Raw genomic sequence first — 16,091 nt, forward strand, 5'->3', positions numbered from 1 at the left:
AATGTCACTTACGTCTCGAGGCAAATTCGCCCTTGAGCTTGTGCTGTCCTCTTCATCACGCAGCGTTCCAGCCTTTCGAAACCCGCTGGTGATAGTAGATTTTTTGACACTGCTCCACGCTGTAAGGATCCACTGGCAGACTTGAGCAAAAGTTGCTCTTCGCGTGCGGCCAGTTTTGGTAAATGATTTCTCGCCGCTAGTCATCCAAGCCTCCCACTCAACTCGGAGTACCACTTTAACTTGAAAGCTGCATCATATGCATTCCTTCGTGTGTTTTCCATGATGAGGGTGTGTGCATGAAGCGCAAAATGACTGATCTGAAGAATTTAGTGTGAGTGCGTTTGATTTAATTCGAACGGTTTCATTGGTCCACTGTGACCTGTTGGGTAATTTCATTGGTCCGATGTGACGAGGCTAAACGTTTTGGCGGCATGAAGCTCCTTAGCCCGTGAAAATCCATAAATTAGCCGCATCACTATTTAAGCCGCAGTGTTCAAAGCGTGTGAAAAAAGTAGCGGCTTATAGTCCGGAAATTACAGTACCTGATTTTTGTTTACATCTCCTGTACAGGTATTGGAGCCTTCAAACAGGAAGTCACTGGTGAACGTGAGCAGATGGTTTGATACTTGTGTGAACCAGCCTCAGTTCCTGAAGGTGTTGGGGAAAATCTCGCTCTGTGAGAAAATGGTGCCTGTGACACCCAAACCTAATCCTGTTTCCAGTGATGCTGTGGCAAACGACAATACTTCCAATGGCACAGCTGCCAACGGTGAGGATGTGTGTCTGTATTAAGCATGGTGAAGAGATAGTCGCTAAGCTTTTAGTTGTGAGATCTCTCCTACTTCACTCATGCGTATTTGTACTGTCAATGGGAGCTTCTCAGTACTGTAACGGATGTCTCCTTCACATTATACCCTTCAGACCATGCTGTGATGTGAGGAAAGGAAACACAATTTCATAGAAATGATCAGCCCCTGAAAGTCTTCGTGTCTTTTTCTGCATCTAATGCTCTGCTTCACGGGTCCTCTCAGGTCCACCCAAGACCGAAGCCCAGCTAAAGAAAGAGGCCAAAAAGCGGGAAAAGTTGGAGAAGTTCCAGCAGAAGAAGGAGATGGAGGAGAAGAAGAAGCAGATGCAGTCTCAGTCTGAGGTGAGAGCGATGACCACTGGCTCTCACAGCCTCAGGAGAATGGGCTGGAGTGTGTTGTGTTCGAATATTCAGTTTTCTGTTAAGATCTGACATCGTGTTGTCACGCAAGTCTCCCTGAAGGACCATCGCAGATTAGTTAAAAAAAAAATTTTTAGGATGGTGTTTGGACTAGAAGATTAATCGAAAAATAATTGCTAAAGTGAATGAGGAACTTGTGTATGATGTACAGTACATTAGGTCATCTTGTCATACGAGAGATACAGAATACAACGGGAATGCGTTTTTATCGTGTGTAGAAAAAAGCCAAACCGGAAAAGAAGGAACTGGGGGTGATCACGTACAACATCCCCACTCCAGCCGGAGAGAAAAAAGGTGTGTTTAATTGAATCATTTTTTTTTGTAGACGTGTTGATAAAGATTCCAAATCTTTATAACGCAGTGTTTTTTAAATTTATTATTTATTTATTTATTTGAAACATGTTCCCCCCCCCCCGTTCTTTGTCACAAACATACAGACGTGCTGAGCCCTCTACCGGACTCGTACAGTCCTCAGTATGTGGAGGCAGCCTGGTACTCGTGGTGGGAGAAACAGGGTTTCTTCAAGCCTGAATACGGGGTAGGAAAATATTATTTATTTGCTAGAAGTTAAGTATAGATTTTTACCTTAAAAGCTCACTCAGCTATGCGTCTGCTTCTTTACTTCCTAGCGTAAGAGCATCAGTGAAGTGAACCCTCGTGGTATTTTTATGATGTGCATCCCTCCTCCTAATGTGACCGGCTCTCTTCATCTGGGCCACGCCTTAACCAATGCCATTCAGGACTGCCTGACCAGATGGTAAACAATCACTTTAATCATAGTTGGTGCTGATGGGTTAGTAGTAGGCTTGTGTGATATTGACTTAAAAAAATAATTTTTTTTTTAATTCCTAGATCACAATTTTACGATGGAGGGGGAAAAAAAAATATCTCAATTGAATCTTCTAAAAAAGATTTTAAAAATGACATACGAAGAATAAAATCTAAAGCCATGTAGTGATGCTGTTGAGTGCCGTTAGGTTTATATGTATATGACTCGGACAGGTGATTCTGAAGTTGTTCTTGGATTGATTGGTCGACCCTTTTGCTGGGGGTTTGAATCCAAAATCCAATCCATTTTCTTCCTGCTTTGTATGTTTTGGTTTTCAGTGTTCGGCATGTCTAAAAATCGACAACTCTAAATTTATGTGCAGCTAGATTTTCCATGGTTTGGCAAATAGCTGCTATCGTGACCCCGTTCAGTTACTTAATTTAAAAAGCTATTTAATAGTCGATTAATTCTTCTTGTTGCTAATTTATATGCCTCAAATACACTTGGACACTTGGAAACTCTTTCAGACATGTGATCTTGACCTTGTTTGGATCGGTTTCAGCGCCTAATCAGTTCATCTGATTAAACATTCAACCACTCGTTCTTCTATCGACCCACTTCCTCTTGTGGTTTTGTTCATGGACATTCGTTCAGACATTTTCCTTTAGAATTCACCAGTGTAATTCTGAATTCATTCTTCAATCAATGATGGCAAGCCGTTCTGATAACCGCCCAAACCGTGATACTACCACCACCATGTTTCACAGATGGGATAAGGTCCTTCTGCTGGAATGCCGTGTTTTCCTTTCTCCAAACATAACGCTTCTCATTTAAAACAAAAAGTTCTATTTTGGTCTCATCTGTCCACAAAACATTTTGCCTTCTGGCTTGTCCACTCGATCTTTTGCAAACTGCAGACGGGCAGCAGTGTTCTTTTTGGAGGGCAGTGACTTTCTCCTGGCAACCCTGCCATGCACACCACTGTTGTTCAGTGTTCTCCTGATGATGTTTTAGGTCATATTTATGCAGATGTATAGAAAATTCTAAAGAGTTCACCAACTTTCAGTCGCCACTGTAAATGGCAAACTTGCACAACTTCTAATATAATATAATTAGAGTAAACATGACTGGACATCATAGCAGTGTAAGATCGTGTAGGAATGATTAAATTGTTATATCACACAAGCCTAGGTAGTAGTGGTTAGGTCGGTCAGTGCTGGCAGATTCTTTGCTTGTATCAATTCAGTTCTTCCTTTGATCACACACACACACACACAGTAGAGAGCAGCACGGGAATATTGACAGCAGTGCCCATAATGTGGTGTTGGAGTTATTCATGGGTTTTAGGATGCAGACAGACTTCTCACAGGAATGTCCTCAGTAATAATGCTGATAGGGCTTAAGAATGAATAAAAATTCGCACCACACATTGACAAAGGATGGTGTTAGGGATGTTGGAGACAGAATTCTATCCCCATCATGCTCTATGGGGCTTATCTATACAGTGAGACACGATAGCACGTGTTTGGTGCACCATGCTGTGATTAGTAGTGCGCAGTACAGTATGTGCTCTTGCAGTATTTGTATCAATAACCCAAAGCCGATCTGTGACGTATCGGCCCTCCTTCGTCTGACGATGCAGGCACAGGATGAGAGGCGAGACCACGCTGTGGAACCCGGGCTGCGATCACGCTGGCATCGCGACTCAGGTGGTGGTGGAGAAGAAACTGATGAGGGAGAGAGGGATGACCAGACATGACCTCGGCCGAGAGAACTTCATCGAAGAGGTCTGGAAGTGGAAAAATGAGTAAGTCGAGTGTGATGTGCAAGGAAGGGACATGGGGAACAGAAACGTCAGTACAGGGCCAGCCATGGTGGAACAGGTTTGTTAACATTACACACTGAAGGTGTTGAGTGAAATCACTTCAGATTACATGATATTACGTCAGGTGTCCTGTATGCTTTTAATGTTGCTTGTTTTGTTTTATATTGCACCTGGTAGTCTGGAGCATAATCTGTCTATGCTAAAGCCATGGTTCAAATAGAGAGGCCTGTGAAAATATAAACGGAGGGGGTCGTCAATTTTATAAGTAAGGAATAACACGACAGGCCGATTATATTAGTTATGCGAATTGTCCACCAGATAAGTCTCTAGGCATTAATATAAACCCATTGTTCATGTTACAGCCAGAACTAGTGTATAAGCCATGCTGTTTTACAAAAATAATACTCTCCTTCTGACCAATCAGATCTGAGAATTCTAACGCGCTCCGGTTTGATTATTTTAACAACGTGTCTGTGGTGGGGATTATTCAGTTCCTCCAGGATTTTGGGATTCTGCGATCCAGAAATGAAACGGCACAATATTCCTAGGAGCTTGTCATTTTTTCAAAATTACAGCAGATTTTCTGCAGATTTGGGCCAAGACGCGTCCTGTGATTGGGGGCTACAGTAAAATCGAGCATTTTTGGCCGCAACAATCACAAAAAAACGGAATCCATACAGAATCCTGTATGGACCGATTACTACAGACTACTATTAGGTCATTAATAATTGTTACAGATATTATCACATTTTTTTCCACAGTGCTGATCAGCTCAGGATTCTGATTGGTCAGAAGGTGTTGCTTAATTAATAACAGTAGCGCTGACAGAGTTGCCGGCTGTAGGTCAGATCACGGGTTTATATTAATAACGTAGCAGATCTCATAGGGTTAGGGTAACAGCTAAATCAAAGGAACTTTTGTAGCAGCCACACATAAGGCTAATAATAAATAGCTAAAAAAAAAAACCAACCATGCTGCTATTTAACAAATAAAAGCATTTAATTGTTGATTAATTGTTGTTTATTAAATCTTAATATATACGTAATGAGTCTCCAGTGTCAGCATTCAGTAAGTTTTAGAAACTGGGAAAGTCTTTAGGAAAGAGGTTTAAGGTTTCTCAGTACGTTAAATATGTTAAATAACCATAAACGTTTAAAAAAAAAAAAAAAGTAATAACAATAAAATTAAGGATTGTAGTAAACACAAACACACTTGGATGCATTGTTTTAGTTTCCTAATCTAGGCGGCGCCATGGCTTAGTGGTTTGCATGTTTGCTTCGCACCTCCAGGGTTGGGGGTTCAAATCCTGCCTCTGCCGTGTATGTGGGGGGTTTGCATGTTCTCCCTATGCCTTGAGAGGTTCTTCCAGGTACTCCAGTTTCCTCCTCCAGTCCAAAGACATGCATTAGAGGCTGACAGGCAGGCTGATTTGACATTTCCGAATTGTAGTGTGTGAATGGGTGTGCAGTTGTGCCCCGCTAGGCTCCAGGCTCCCAGCGACCCTGTGTTGGATAAGCCGTATGGAACATGGATGGCATTTCCTAATCTGAAGCTCAATAACTTAAAAACCAAGCTTCACTAATACTGATTTGAATCTATCTGAAATGTAATGTTTGCTGTTGATGTGATACAAAATATGATTCTGCAGTTCAACTCAATGTAACTGGAAAGTTCAGGAAATAGGTGTTTATATGGCTGCAGTAAATAAACCTAGATACTAGATAGAGCATGCGTTATAACATATGGGGATTGTTGTTGGAAGCAAAGTCGCTGCATATTTATCTTTTTTTGCCTTAATCGATTTTCATATTCATTAAATGTTTAATAGTATGAGACAATGGGTTTTATTTATTGATTGCTTAGTGAATCACACGAGAGGGGTGTTCTGTCTGTTCTGTCATTAGAAAAGGAGATCGTATCTACCACCAGCTGAAGAAACTTGGCTCTTCCCTGGACTGGGACCGAGCGTGTTTCACTATGGATCCTGTGAGTAGGAAATCACACGTGCCCTCAGACACGTCGTTTAGATAGTTCAGCTTTAACCGAATTTGAACCGCATCGTGGAGTCGGTCTAAAGCTTTGTTTAGACACTCCATTACTTTTATTTATTCGATTTACAGCTCCCTAGATGTCTAATGTCTTTTCAGTCCCACTGAACACCATTTTGATCAACTGTAAGTAATTTCAGCTAATGTTCCCCTCCCTAGTAAGTGTAAGCACTTAAATCTGATCATCTGAGGAAAATCGAATTGGATTGTTTTAGCCTGTCAGAAGATGGATTACAGGAACGCTCCAGATAAGTAGTGTAAGATGAGGTGAAGATACAGCAATGTTGGGTTTTTTTTTGTGTGTGTGTGTGTGTGCGTGCGCTTATTTATAGGGATGCAGAAATCCTATTTTTGTTATGAGTAATGTGCAGCTGCTGAGATCCAGTATTGGTAAAAGCTGTTGGGTAAATCATTAAAAGAGCGATAGCGGCATGCTGTAATTCAATTTGTGTTTTTGTTTTTTTGTTTTGTTTAGGTGCACTGTCAGTGAACATTACACAGACATTCATAACATTTAATAAATAGGCAACCCTGCAGGTTTTAGCACTCTTCATGAACAAGTACAAAGAAGAATATATAAAAGGAATATATACGTTTCATAATAAATATTTCATGGCGTGACATTCATTCGGAAACAGGTTTTTGAGAGATTATTATCTGTCAGTGATTTTTGTTAGAAGTTTATTTGAATTGTTGTGTACAGTGGTTATTTAAGAAATCATATTTTGAAGGGTGATGCAATTTTTCATGCCACTCATGCCATTTTCTCCACTTGTTGGAAAATAATAATAAAAAAAAGGGAACGTGCCAATTTTTGTCCTCTTTTCAAAATGGTGATTAAGGCAGTCAAAGGGCCAGCATTATGTTAGCAGTTAAGCGGTATAATTTTAAGGAGGCTATTAAGCAGTGTCTTATGTTTTTAAGATATTTCTTAAAAATGGTTTCCTTGCATAGTGGGAATAAAAGGAATGGTCATGCATGCCATATGTGAGGCGGTCTGGAAAGTAGATGAATCGTGGGGGGGGCAGAAAAATCACTGTGCATGAGAATAATTTATACAGTCATAATCACATTAGTTGTGGAATTGACTGGATGTCACTGTTTTGGCTCAGAAAATATGTGAAATCCAGTTTGATGGATTTCATCAAAATCTTGTTTCTTACTGTGTGTAAATCTGTGTGTGTAGAAACTGTCCTACGCTGTTCAGGAGTCTTTTATTCGTATGCATGAAGAGGGGGTGATCTACAGGAGCAAGAGACTGGTCAACTGGTCCTGCACCCTCAACTCTGCCATCTCCGATATAGAGGTGCGTGAGGTCACTAGCCTCATCTGTACAGTGTCATGCTTAACCCTTTACTGCATGATGTTGCCATATGGCAACAATACATTTTTCTCCAATTTGTTCATGGGCAGTAATACACAACTGCTATTTTCCTATGTAACTGCAAAAAAAGGAGTCTTTTAACCTTGACGTAACCAAAAAAATGCCATGTCACATGACCAGAAAGTGCTGTTTGCACTTCCTTTTCTGCAATCACATGACATGGTGAAGGTCATCATCAGAGGGCTCTCAAAAATGTGATTAATTTTTCAATATTTTTAAGCAAAATTACTTGAAGGAAAAAAAATGTAAACACTATCTAAGATGCGTTAACATTTATTTTCGTCATTTAAACAAGTTTATATATTTTGAGTATTCTGTTAAATGATAAAATGTAAATGCTGCCATATGGCAACAACATGCGATAATAGAACTGCAGTATGTGGATTCATGAATTGAAACGGGCCTACATAGCAACAAAGACACTAGGATTCTATAATAGTTTATTTACCTTTTTTCACATTCAAAGTAAGAAAAACTGTTGTAATTTCAGACGTTTTTGCAATTGCACCTTATTTTCAAAATTTTATGTTTCAAGAGAAAGAATAAAAAAGATACTTCACCAAAAACATGTTTAGATCTAATTTTTGTATGTATTTTCAGTGAGTAAATCCATCCACATGCTTAATACAGCTGCAGTTCCTTTCTAGCAGATATAACTTTTACATGCTAATTTTTTAGAGGCAAAAACACGTTGAAACTTTTAGTCTGGGAAATGCGGTAATTGGAATTGTATAAAATCTCATACGAATGATATTTTCCACCATCGCACATTTGTTGCCATACGACGACAATTTACCAGCTCCCCCTTAAAATTTTTTAAAATACGTATTTATTTATTGAACTACTTCAAATAATAAAAATCCATGAAAAATGATGTAAATGTAATATTTCATGCAGTAATAGGGTCAATAATTAATGACGTATGCATTCCTGACAACACTAGTCCAGTTTGCACTCTGATCAGTTTATTGTATAGCGTTTCATCCAAGCTGTGATAATCGTGATGCTGTGCTATTGTTGCAAATGTGCGAGTGTTGTCATCTTTGTGTGCTGCTTCAGGTGGATAAGAAGGAGCTGACTGGCAGAACTCTGCTTCCTGTGCCAGGCTATAAGGAAAAGGTGGAGTTTGGAGTGCTGGTGTCTTTCTCCTACAAGATCGAGGGATCAGGTAAGAGGATGGATTCTATTGTGTGTGTGTGTGTGTATATACACAGAATATTCATTTAATAAAATTCTAACGTTAACAGCTTATATATTTGGTGCTTTCCTTGAATAGATGAGGAGGTGGTTGTGGCGACCACACGTATCGAGACCATGCTGGGAGATACAGCTGTGGCTGTGCATCCTAACGATTCCAGATATCAGGTATAAATGTCTCCTTTTTCTCCTTCCACCAAGGGCTGGGCGATATATCGATATAATATTGATATCGCGATAAATGTTTCCGCGATACACTTTTCTGTGATATTGGTTGGTATTGTGATGGTTTTTTTTTAAAATTTATTTTACATTTCTAATAATTACAAATTAGCTGGTACTGAACGTATTTTGTTTATTTTACTACTCTTTTGCAGGCAGTTTGTTAGCTATATTATGTATTGTGATGCGCATCTTTTATCGTAGAAATGTCCTGAAGTATCGTGATATGATTTTTTTTTTTTATCGTATCGACCAGCCCTACTTCCACCTCTGTTTTACTTTCTTACGGCTTTTTCAAAATGGTCGCGTTTACATGCCAAGGTGTTTGGGCAGTCTGGGTGAATTTGTGTCAATTGTATTATCTAAAATTTCCAGTGAATTTCTTATATGTACTCTTAAAAACTCAGCAGTTATATCTCTATTTATCCTCATACAGTGTTGTATGTAATGGAAACAAACTTATGAGCATGTGATCCTCAGCGTGTAGTGTCGTAGTCGTCGTCTTCTGTAGTGATTCTGATTAACAGGGTGATAAACAGCTTATCGTTTAACTTACTCTATTCCAATTTTGTTATTTATGTGGAGGTATTTCATTTCCGTTCAGCTGTCTGTCAAATTGATAACATATTATGTAGCCTGCATGTGTTTCCTGCTTTGATTTCTCATCCTCTTTTCCTGTTTTTATAGCACCTGAAAGGAAAGGTGGCAGTTCACCCATTCTGCGACCGAAAGCTGCCCATCGTGTTTGACGACTTTGTGGACATGAGCTTTGGGACAGGTGAACACCTGAAAATGTCCTGATTGCACATTTGATAACTCGGTGGTTCATGATGGTCACCAGTTCCCCTTCAAGATTGAGCTTCATTTTAAGAAGTCCGCTTCACATTCCTGTACTGATTAAGTGGTGAAACGAGTGTGCTAGGTTATTATATTATTCCTGTAGGTGCGGTGAAGATCACTCCTGCTCACGATCACAACGACTATGAAGTGGGTGAGAGACACAAACTACCCTTTATCAACATCCTGGATGAGAATGGCTTCCTCATCAACGTTCCTCCTCCATTCCTGGTACACTTACACACTACACATGAAGACTTGACCTTATATTGCCTCATGTTCTGTTCGCTATTGATTACCCCACTGATCCAGGCCATCTAAGTATTGCTTTAAAATGGAAAGCAGTAGAAAATAGACTTTTCGAGGACCCAGGGTCCCATTTAAATAAATAAATAAATAAATAAATAAATAAATAAATTTGACAGTATTTTTGTCTAATATAAATAATACTCCATTGAAATTGATATGTAGACCCCATTTTACAAGTTTGGATATCCTTCTGACGGCAGGCGTAAGCGTAAATAAGAGATGGAAATGTCACGACAGGTACTGAGAGCAGAACGGCCTGAATATGGTCATTGTAGTGTAAATGTGATTATTTTTTTATTTTTATTTTTTTTAGGAATGATTTGTCATGAGAAGAAAACCATTGTTGAAACTCATTTGTTGTTCTATTTTACTGAAAAGTTCAAAGTGATTGTTTTGCCCCTTGAAAATGGAACTGGAAGGTTAAATCTTGTTGTTCTTGGTAGGGCATGAAGCGTTTCGAGGCGAGGAAAGCTGTGCTCCAGGCCCTAAAGGACAGGGGCCAGTTCAAAGAGATTAAAGATAATCCCATGGTGGTGCCGGTGTGCAGGTCAGTCCCGTGATCTCTCAACAACCTTAACACAACAGCTACAACGATCATACTGTAAGAGGAAAGAGGCGCGTACTGACTTCCTAAAACAAAGCCACACACTTTTTAATCAAGATTCCAGGTATATCGCAATAGTTTTAAAGCGATACCTGGTCACTTCTTTGAAGACCCATTAGGGTTTCCTAAAAAACCAGGAGCCAATGAGAGTAAAGCTAAATATGTGTAATTTTTTATTTATTAGTTACAACATATGCTCAACATGTTCACGTGTGCGCAATACACTCGTTCTCAGTCACTGCCTCTGCTTTTTTTTTTTTTTTTTTTTTTTTTTGGATTTTGCTCCAAATTATCAGATCGACACATTTGCTCAGCATGTTCCTGACTTTTCGTCCACCCAGTGTTTAAAGAGCTCTATCGTTAAAGCAATACACCGTCTCTATTCTAGCTGATGAGGTTTTTTTTTTTTTTTGGTTGTGCATGCGCAATCTCAGGGGTATGAGTTCTACAGATGTGCTTCATCTTTCTTTGAATTGTAAAGTCAAGATGACTGGACACACAGACTCCTCCACTCATCCGAGGGGTTTAATCAGTTCCGCCGAGTGGTGGAAAGGTTTTCAGTGCATTTTAATCTCTTATAACGAAGCTTGCCAAGGTCACGGGATGCACCACTTAGCTAGATCTAGCTAGTCTCAGCTTAATATAGGTCACTTTCACTCCTTCAATCATTCCAAGAGATTTAAATGAAGAGCTGATGAGGCCCTTGACTGAGTGGAGGTCTGACATAATCTTCAGGACATTTTGTATTCTCATTAATAAAAGGGAAAAGGGTGTAAGACATTTAAGGTTAGAATGACATCCTGTAGCAGTGCTGAGTCAAACTTTGTAAAAGCCAGTTCGTTTGTTTTTTGCTGTAGACTGAAGACATTTGGGTTTGAGATCAAAAGATGAATGAGAAGAACGTTTAGAATTTCAGCTTGCTTTTATTTTCTGGTACTTTATAAACGACATATAGAACATAGCACATTTTGTATCAGACCACCTAATTTGTAGGCGAGCAAAAATATCCGAACATGTGACTGACAGGTGTTTCTTGTTACCCAGGTGTGTCCTGTTCGATTGATTTGTTTAAACAATGAATTTTCTTCATTCACGATATAATGCTGGGATTTGAACTCTGATCAGAACTTTAACCACTGAATCAACGCCGATCGTTTTTAGTGGAAGAAAAAAAAAACATTGGAAAAAAGATTAATAGCTACATTTGCAGAATCACCACAGCCCATGACATGCAGGATAAAAGTCACTGCTCTAATGTGTGTGTGTGTGTGTTTGTGTGTGTGTGTGTGTGTGTGTGTGTGTAGCCGCTCTAAGGACATCGTGGAGCCTCTGCTGAAGCCGCAGTGGTATGTTGACTGCGCAGGAATGGGGAAGCAGGCGGCCGACGCGGTGAGGAACGGAGAGCTGAAGATCATTCCTGAGCACCACCTCAAAACCTGGTTTAACTGGATGGATAATATCAGGTGAGCTCTCATTGTCTGTGACCAGTCAGTCATTGCTATAAATATTGTCTGATGAGGAGTGTACGCCACACTGTCAGTTTAAAGTGCTCATTGTGAGACTAAGGTTTTTACCGTACGTTTCTCACTGTTTTAAAGCCCCTGTGAAATCAAAGTTTGTGTTTTGTGGCTTTTAGTATGAACATTTCAGCCTTAAGGTTATCTATAAGCTAGTGTGCTCTAAAACAATGAGAAAATTCGCGTTTAGAAGATGTACGCATTCAAAATGTACAGTCTCTCTCTACCACCGATACGGATCAGCAACTTTAATGACATCATTCTGCACTTCAGCTTCTCATCAGATTTTTTTTTGTCCAATCAAATACTCTGTAGAATCTGAAAAAAAACTTGCCCCTAGCATTATAAAAATCCATGGTACTAACTGTGAAGGACGATGTAGCACGGGCTGTGAGGTAAGCTAAACGCTATTGGCTATTTAAAAAGGTGGAGGAGATGCTGGGGGGGGCTGTCCTCGATATGAGAGTGACTCGATATGTCCCGCCCTGACTTCCTGTTTCAGTAGAAATCGCTTCAACACATCGAATAACAGTTTCATGGCACTTCACAGGAACTTTTTAACTTATTTGTTACAAGCCAAGCACTCAATGTGTTTGTCAGAAACGTGCTGGTTACACAAGATGTGTTCTCTATATGTTTAGAGATTGGTGTATCTCTCGTCAGCTGTGGTGGGGTCACAGGATCCCGGCGTACTTCATCACAGTGAATGATCCCTCAGTGAAACCAGGAGAGGTGAGCATGTGCCTGCTGCTACTGTACCATAACAAAACTGACCATTTAGTCACCTTCAGAAAGCTGACTATGAGTTTAGAATTCCAGTGCCGTCCACTAATATTGGCCCCCTTGGTAAATATGAGCAAAGAAGGCTGTGAATCATTGTCTTTATTGTTTAACCTTTTGATGTTTTGTTCAAAAAATTCACCAAAATACTCCGCTCTCATGGATATCAAACAGTTGCAAACACAACACAGGTTTATCAAAAAATATCTTTGTTAAATATAGGTGCGCAACAATTATTGGCACATTTATGAATTCATATGAGGAAAAATATATTTTAAGTACATTCCCATTGATATTTTAAAAAAGTTTTAGTGTACCTGGGTGAGTAGGTGTTTCTCAGGGGTATAAATATGAGGTAACACATGGGCAAGATTCCCTTAGTCATTCATAACAATGGGTAAGACCAAGGAATATAGCTGTGTTGTGTGGCAAAAGGTTGAGTTTCACAAAATGGGAAGTAGCTAGAAGAAAATAGCACAAGCATTGAAAATGCCCATTTCCACCATCAGGGCAATAATTAAGAAGTTCCAGTCAACAGGAAATGTTCTGAATCAACCTGGAAGAGGACGTGTGTCTATATTGTCTCAATGCATCGTGAAGAGGACGGTTCGAGTGCCAAAAAATCTCCAAGGATCACAGCTGGAGAATTGCAGAAGTTAGTTAGTCTTGGGGTCAGAAAGTCTCCAAAACTACAATCTGAAGTCACCTACATCACCACAAGTTGTTTGGAAGGGTTTCAAGAAAAAAGCGTCTACTCTCATCCAAAAACAAACTCTGGTGTCTTCAGTTTGCCAGACACTACTGGAACTTCAAATGGGATCGGGTTCTATGGCCAGATGAAACCAAAATAGAGCTTTTTGGCAATAAACACCAGAGGTGGTTTTGGCGCACACAGAGAGGAAGCCATATGGAAAAGTACCTCATGCCCACGGTTAAATGTGGTGGTGGCTTTTTAATGTTTTGGGGCTGTTTTTCTGCCAGAGGACCTGGACATTTTGTTAGGATACATGGCATCATGGACTCTCATCAAATATCAACAGATATTAAATGAAAACCTGACTGCCTCTGCCAGGAAGCTTAAAATGGGCCGTGGTTGGATCTTCCAGCAGGACAACGATCCAAAACATACATCAAAATCAACACAAAAATGGTTTACTGACCACAGAATCAAGGTCCTGCCATGACCATCCCAGTCTCCTGACTTGAAATCCATAGAAAACCTGTGGGGTGAACTGAAGAGGAGAGTCCACCAGTGTGGACCTCGAAATGTGAAGAATCTGGAGAGATTCTGTATGGAGGAACGGTCTCAGATCCCTTGCCATGAATTCTCCAACCTCATCAGGCATTATAGGAGAAGACTCAGAGCTGTTATCTTGGCAAAGGGAGGTATCACAAAGTATTGACTCGAAGGGTGCCAATAATTTTTGCACACCTATATTAATAAAGATAAATTTTTGGATAAACCTATTTTGTCTTTTGTTTGCAATTGTTTGATATCCATGAAAGTAGAGTATTTTTGTGAATTTCTTTGAACAAAAGATCAAAAGGTTAAACAATAATTTTTCACAGCTTTCTTTGCTCCTATTTACCAAGAGTGCCAATATTAGTGGAGGGCACTGTATACGAGAGCTCTCTGCTGGCCCAGTCCTGACAGTTCAGTTAGTTTAAGCTTATTGGGTTTATACGTTCCATCTTAGTTTTATAATGAGGTACAGTATTTTTTTGGATATAGGGATATATGGAATAGATGTGTACAAATATACACACATTCTCATGTTCTGTTCGTAAGCTATAATGCAATGCAAAGAAAGAAAAATAAATCCTTTATTTGTAGTAAACCTGTGTTAAAACTAGTAGAAGCATGGGCTACTTAAACACAACATATATATCCTAATACAATATAAATTAAGCCGGGTGCACACCGTGTGATTTTTAATAGTCCTTTGTGACTGTTGTTTGTCAGACTGTATGAACACGATCCCCGCTATAAGCTTTGCCACACTGTAGGATCTCAGCTGTCATTAATGTCGGACTGTACGACAGTTAAGACGCACGCAGGAAGACTCGTACGGAGTCGGAGACGCCACGCTACAGGACTGTGCCTCAAATCTTCTGACACTGTCGGGAAAAATGTGATCGCGACGGCCATTAATCGGCTGTCGGGGAACACGTCAAACTAGCGATCAGAGACTACAGATTCTGGCCTAGGATTAGAGGAACCTTTTAGGATTCTCAAAAGTTGTCTCAGACGACCAAATCGTGGCCAAAATGGTAGTGTGAACCCGGCTTAAGATAAGTAGGGGTAGAAGTCGATTGATCAGTTTTGCTGATTAATCGGCACCAATAAGCGAGCGGCAAAAATCCACGCAGTTTTTTCTGGTTGCGTCTGTTGCGGGAGCGGCTGAGAAGTGTCTGATGCTATTATTCAGTACGAGAGCGGCCTCTAGAGGCGGATTAAAAACTGTCACCGACAAATTTTGTAGTGTTATTTGAATTTTTGATTTTTTTTTGGATTCATTTTGAATGTCTCTATTTTTATTTGTTACTTGGAGTGTTACTTTTTGGTTCAGTTTGGATGTATATCTTTCATTTACTTTAATATTTATTAATAGTTCATATATATTCATATTTATTTATTTATTCCATTTAAAAAAAAGTACAGTACAGTTTTGCAAATAAGTGGTACAGTCAGTACTGTTTATTTTTGTAGTAAAGTTGAGCAGTATTTTACATTGTGTGTTGTGTTTTGCGTATCAGTTTTAAAATCTATGGGTTGATTAATTGTTGATCAGCAGGTACCGCCCAACTTCGGTCAACTTCTAGTAGGGGGCATACTGAATCCTACTCGGTATTAATCTGTGTTTGGGTGTTTGAAGGATGTAGATGGTCATTACTGGGTCAGTGGACGGTCGGAGGAAGAAGCCCGAGAGAAAGCAGCGAAGCGCTTCAACGTCACTGCAGATAAAATCTCCCTTCGCCAAGGTAACACCTTCACCATGCATACACTCCACGCTGATTACTGCTGTTACCTTTATACCTTTTATGATGTCTGCATTTCTATTGCCTAAAATGTGCCAATGTCTGTGTTAAAGATGTTTTTTGAGTATAAGACGAAAATGGATCACAATGATTATGTATTTTTGTATTAATCCTTAATGTTTTATGTTTAAATGAAAATGCATGGCAAAATGAATGTGTATGCTCACGTGTACTTGTGTGTATGTGTTAGATGAGGACGTTTTGGATACCTGGTTTTCTTCTGGAATCTTCCCGTTTTCCATCTTCGGATGGCCAAACGAAGTAAGCTCACGTCAGCTGATCATCTCACTATTTCTGCTCTTAAACCAATGAGATGGCATTTCTGTAACGCG

At 39.7% G+C, this 16,091-nt stretch overlaps 1 protein-coding gene across 1 annotated transcript in view; it reads left to right on the forward strand.

The window, feature by feature from the left end:
• The window catches only part of vars1 (valyl-tRNA synthetase 1), a 30,453-nt gene that overhangs the window by 7,456 nt on the left and 6,906 nt on the right, over positions 1 to 16,091 (forward strand). The window contains exons 4-20 of the mRNA XM_053624799.1: positions 571 to 769; positions 1,032 to 1,150; positions 1,447 to 1,522; positions 1,666 to 1,766; positions 1,858 to 1,985; positions 3,640 to 3,804; positions 5,727 to 5,808; positions 7,057 to 7,176; positions 8,314 to 8,422; positions 8,531 to 8,619; positions 9,361 to 9,451; positions 9,617 to 9,741; positions 10,263 to 10,366; positions 11,728 to 11,886; positions 12,582 to 12,672; positions 15,597 to 15,702; positions 15,950 to 16,020. Of these exons, the coding sequence (XP_053480774.1) occupies positions 571 to 769; positions 1,032 to 1,150; positions 1,447 to 1,522; positions 1,666 to 1,766; positions 1,858 to 1,985; positions 3,640 to 3,804; positions 5,727 to 5,808; positions 7,057 to 7,176; positions 8,314 to 8,422; positions 8,531 to 8,619; positions 9,361 to 9,451; positions 9,617 to 9,741; positions 10,263 to 10,366; positions 11,728 to 11,886; positions 12,582 to 12,672; positions 15,597 to 15,702; positions 15,950 to 16,020 (1,935 nt within the window). The remainder of the gene's footprint in view (positions 1 to 570; positions 770 to 1,031; positions 1,151 to 1,446; positions 1,523 to 1,665; positions 1,767 to 1,857; positions 1,986 to 3,639; positions 3,805 to 5,726; positions 5,809 to 7,056; positions 7,177 to 8,313; positions 8,423 to 8,530; positions 8,620 to 9,360; positions 9,452 to 9,616; positions 9,742 to 10,262; positions 10,367 to 11,727; positions 11,887 to 12,581; positions 12,673 to 15,596; positions 15,703 to 15,949; positions 16,021 to 16,091) is intronic.

This window comes from Ictalurus furcatus, chromosome 1 (assembly GCF_023375685.1).
Source record: "Ictalurus furcatus strain D&B chromosome 1, Billie_1.0, whole genome shotgun sequence".
NCBI lineage: Eukaryota > Metazoa > Chordata > Actinopteri > Siluriformes > Ictaluridae > Ictalurus > Ictalurus furcatus.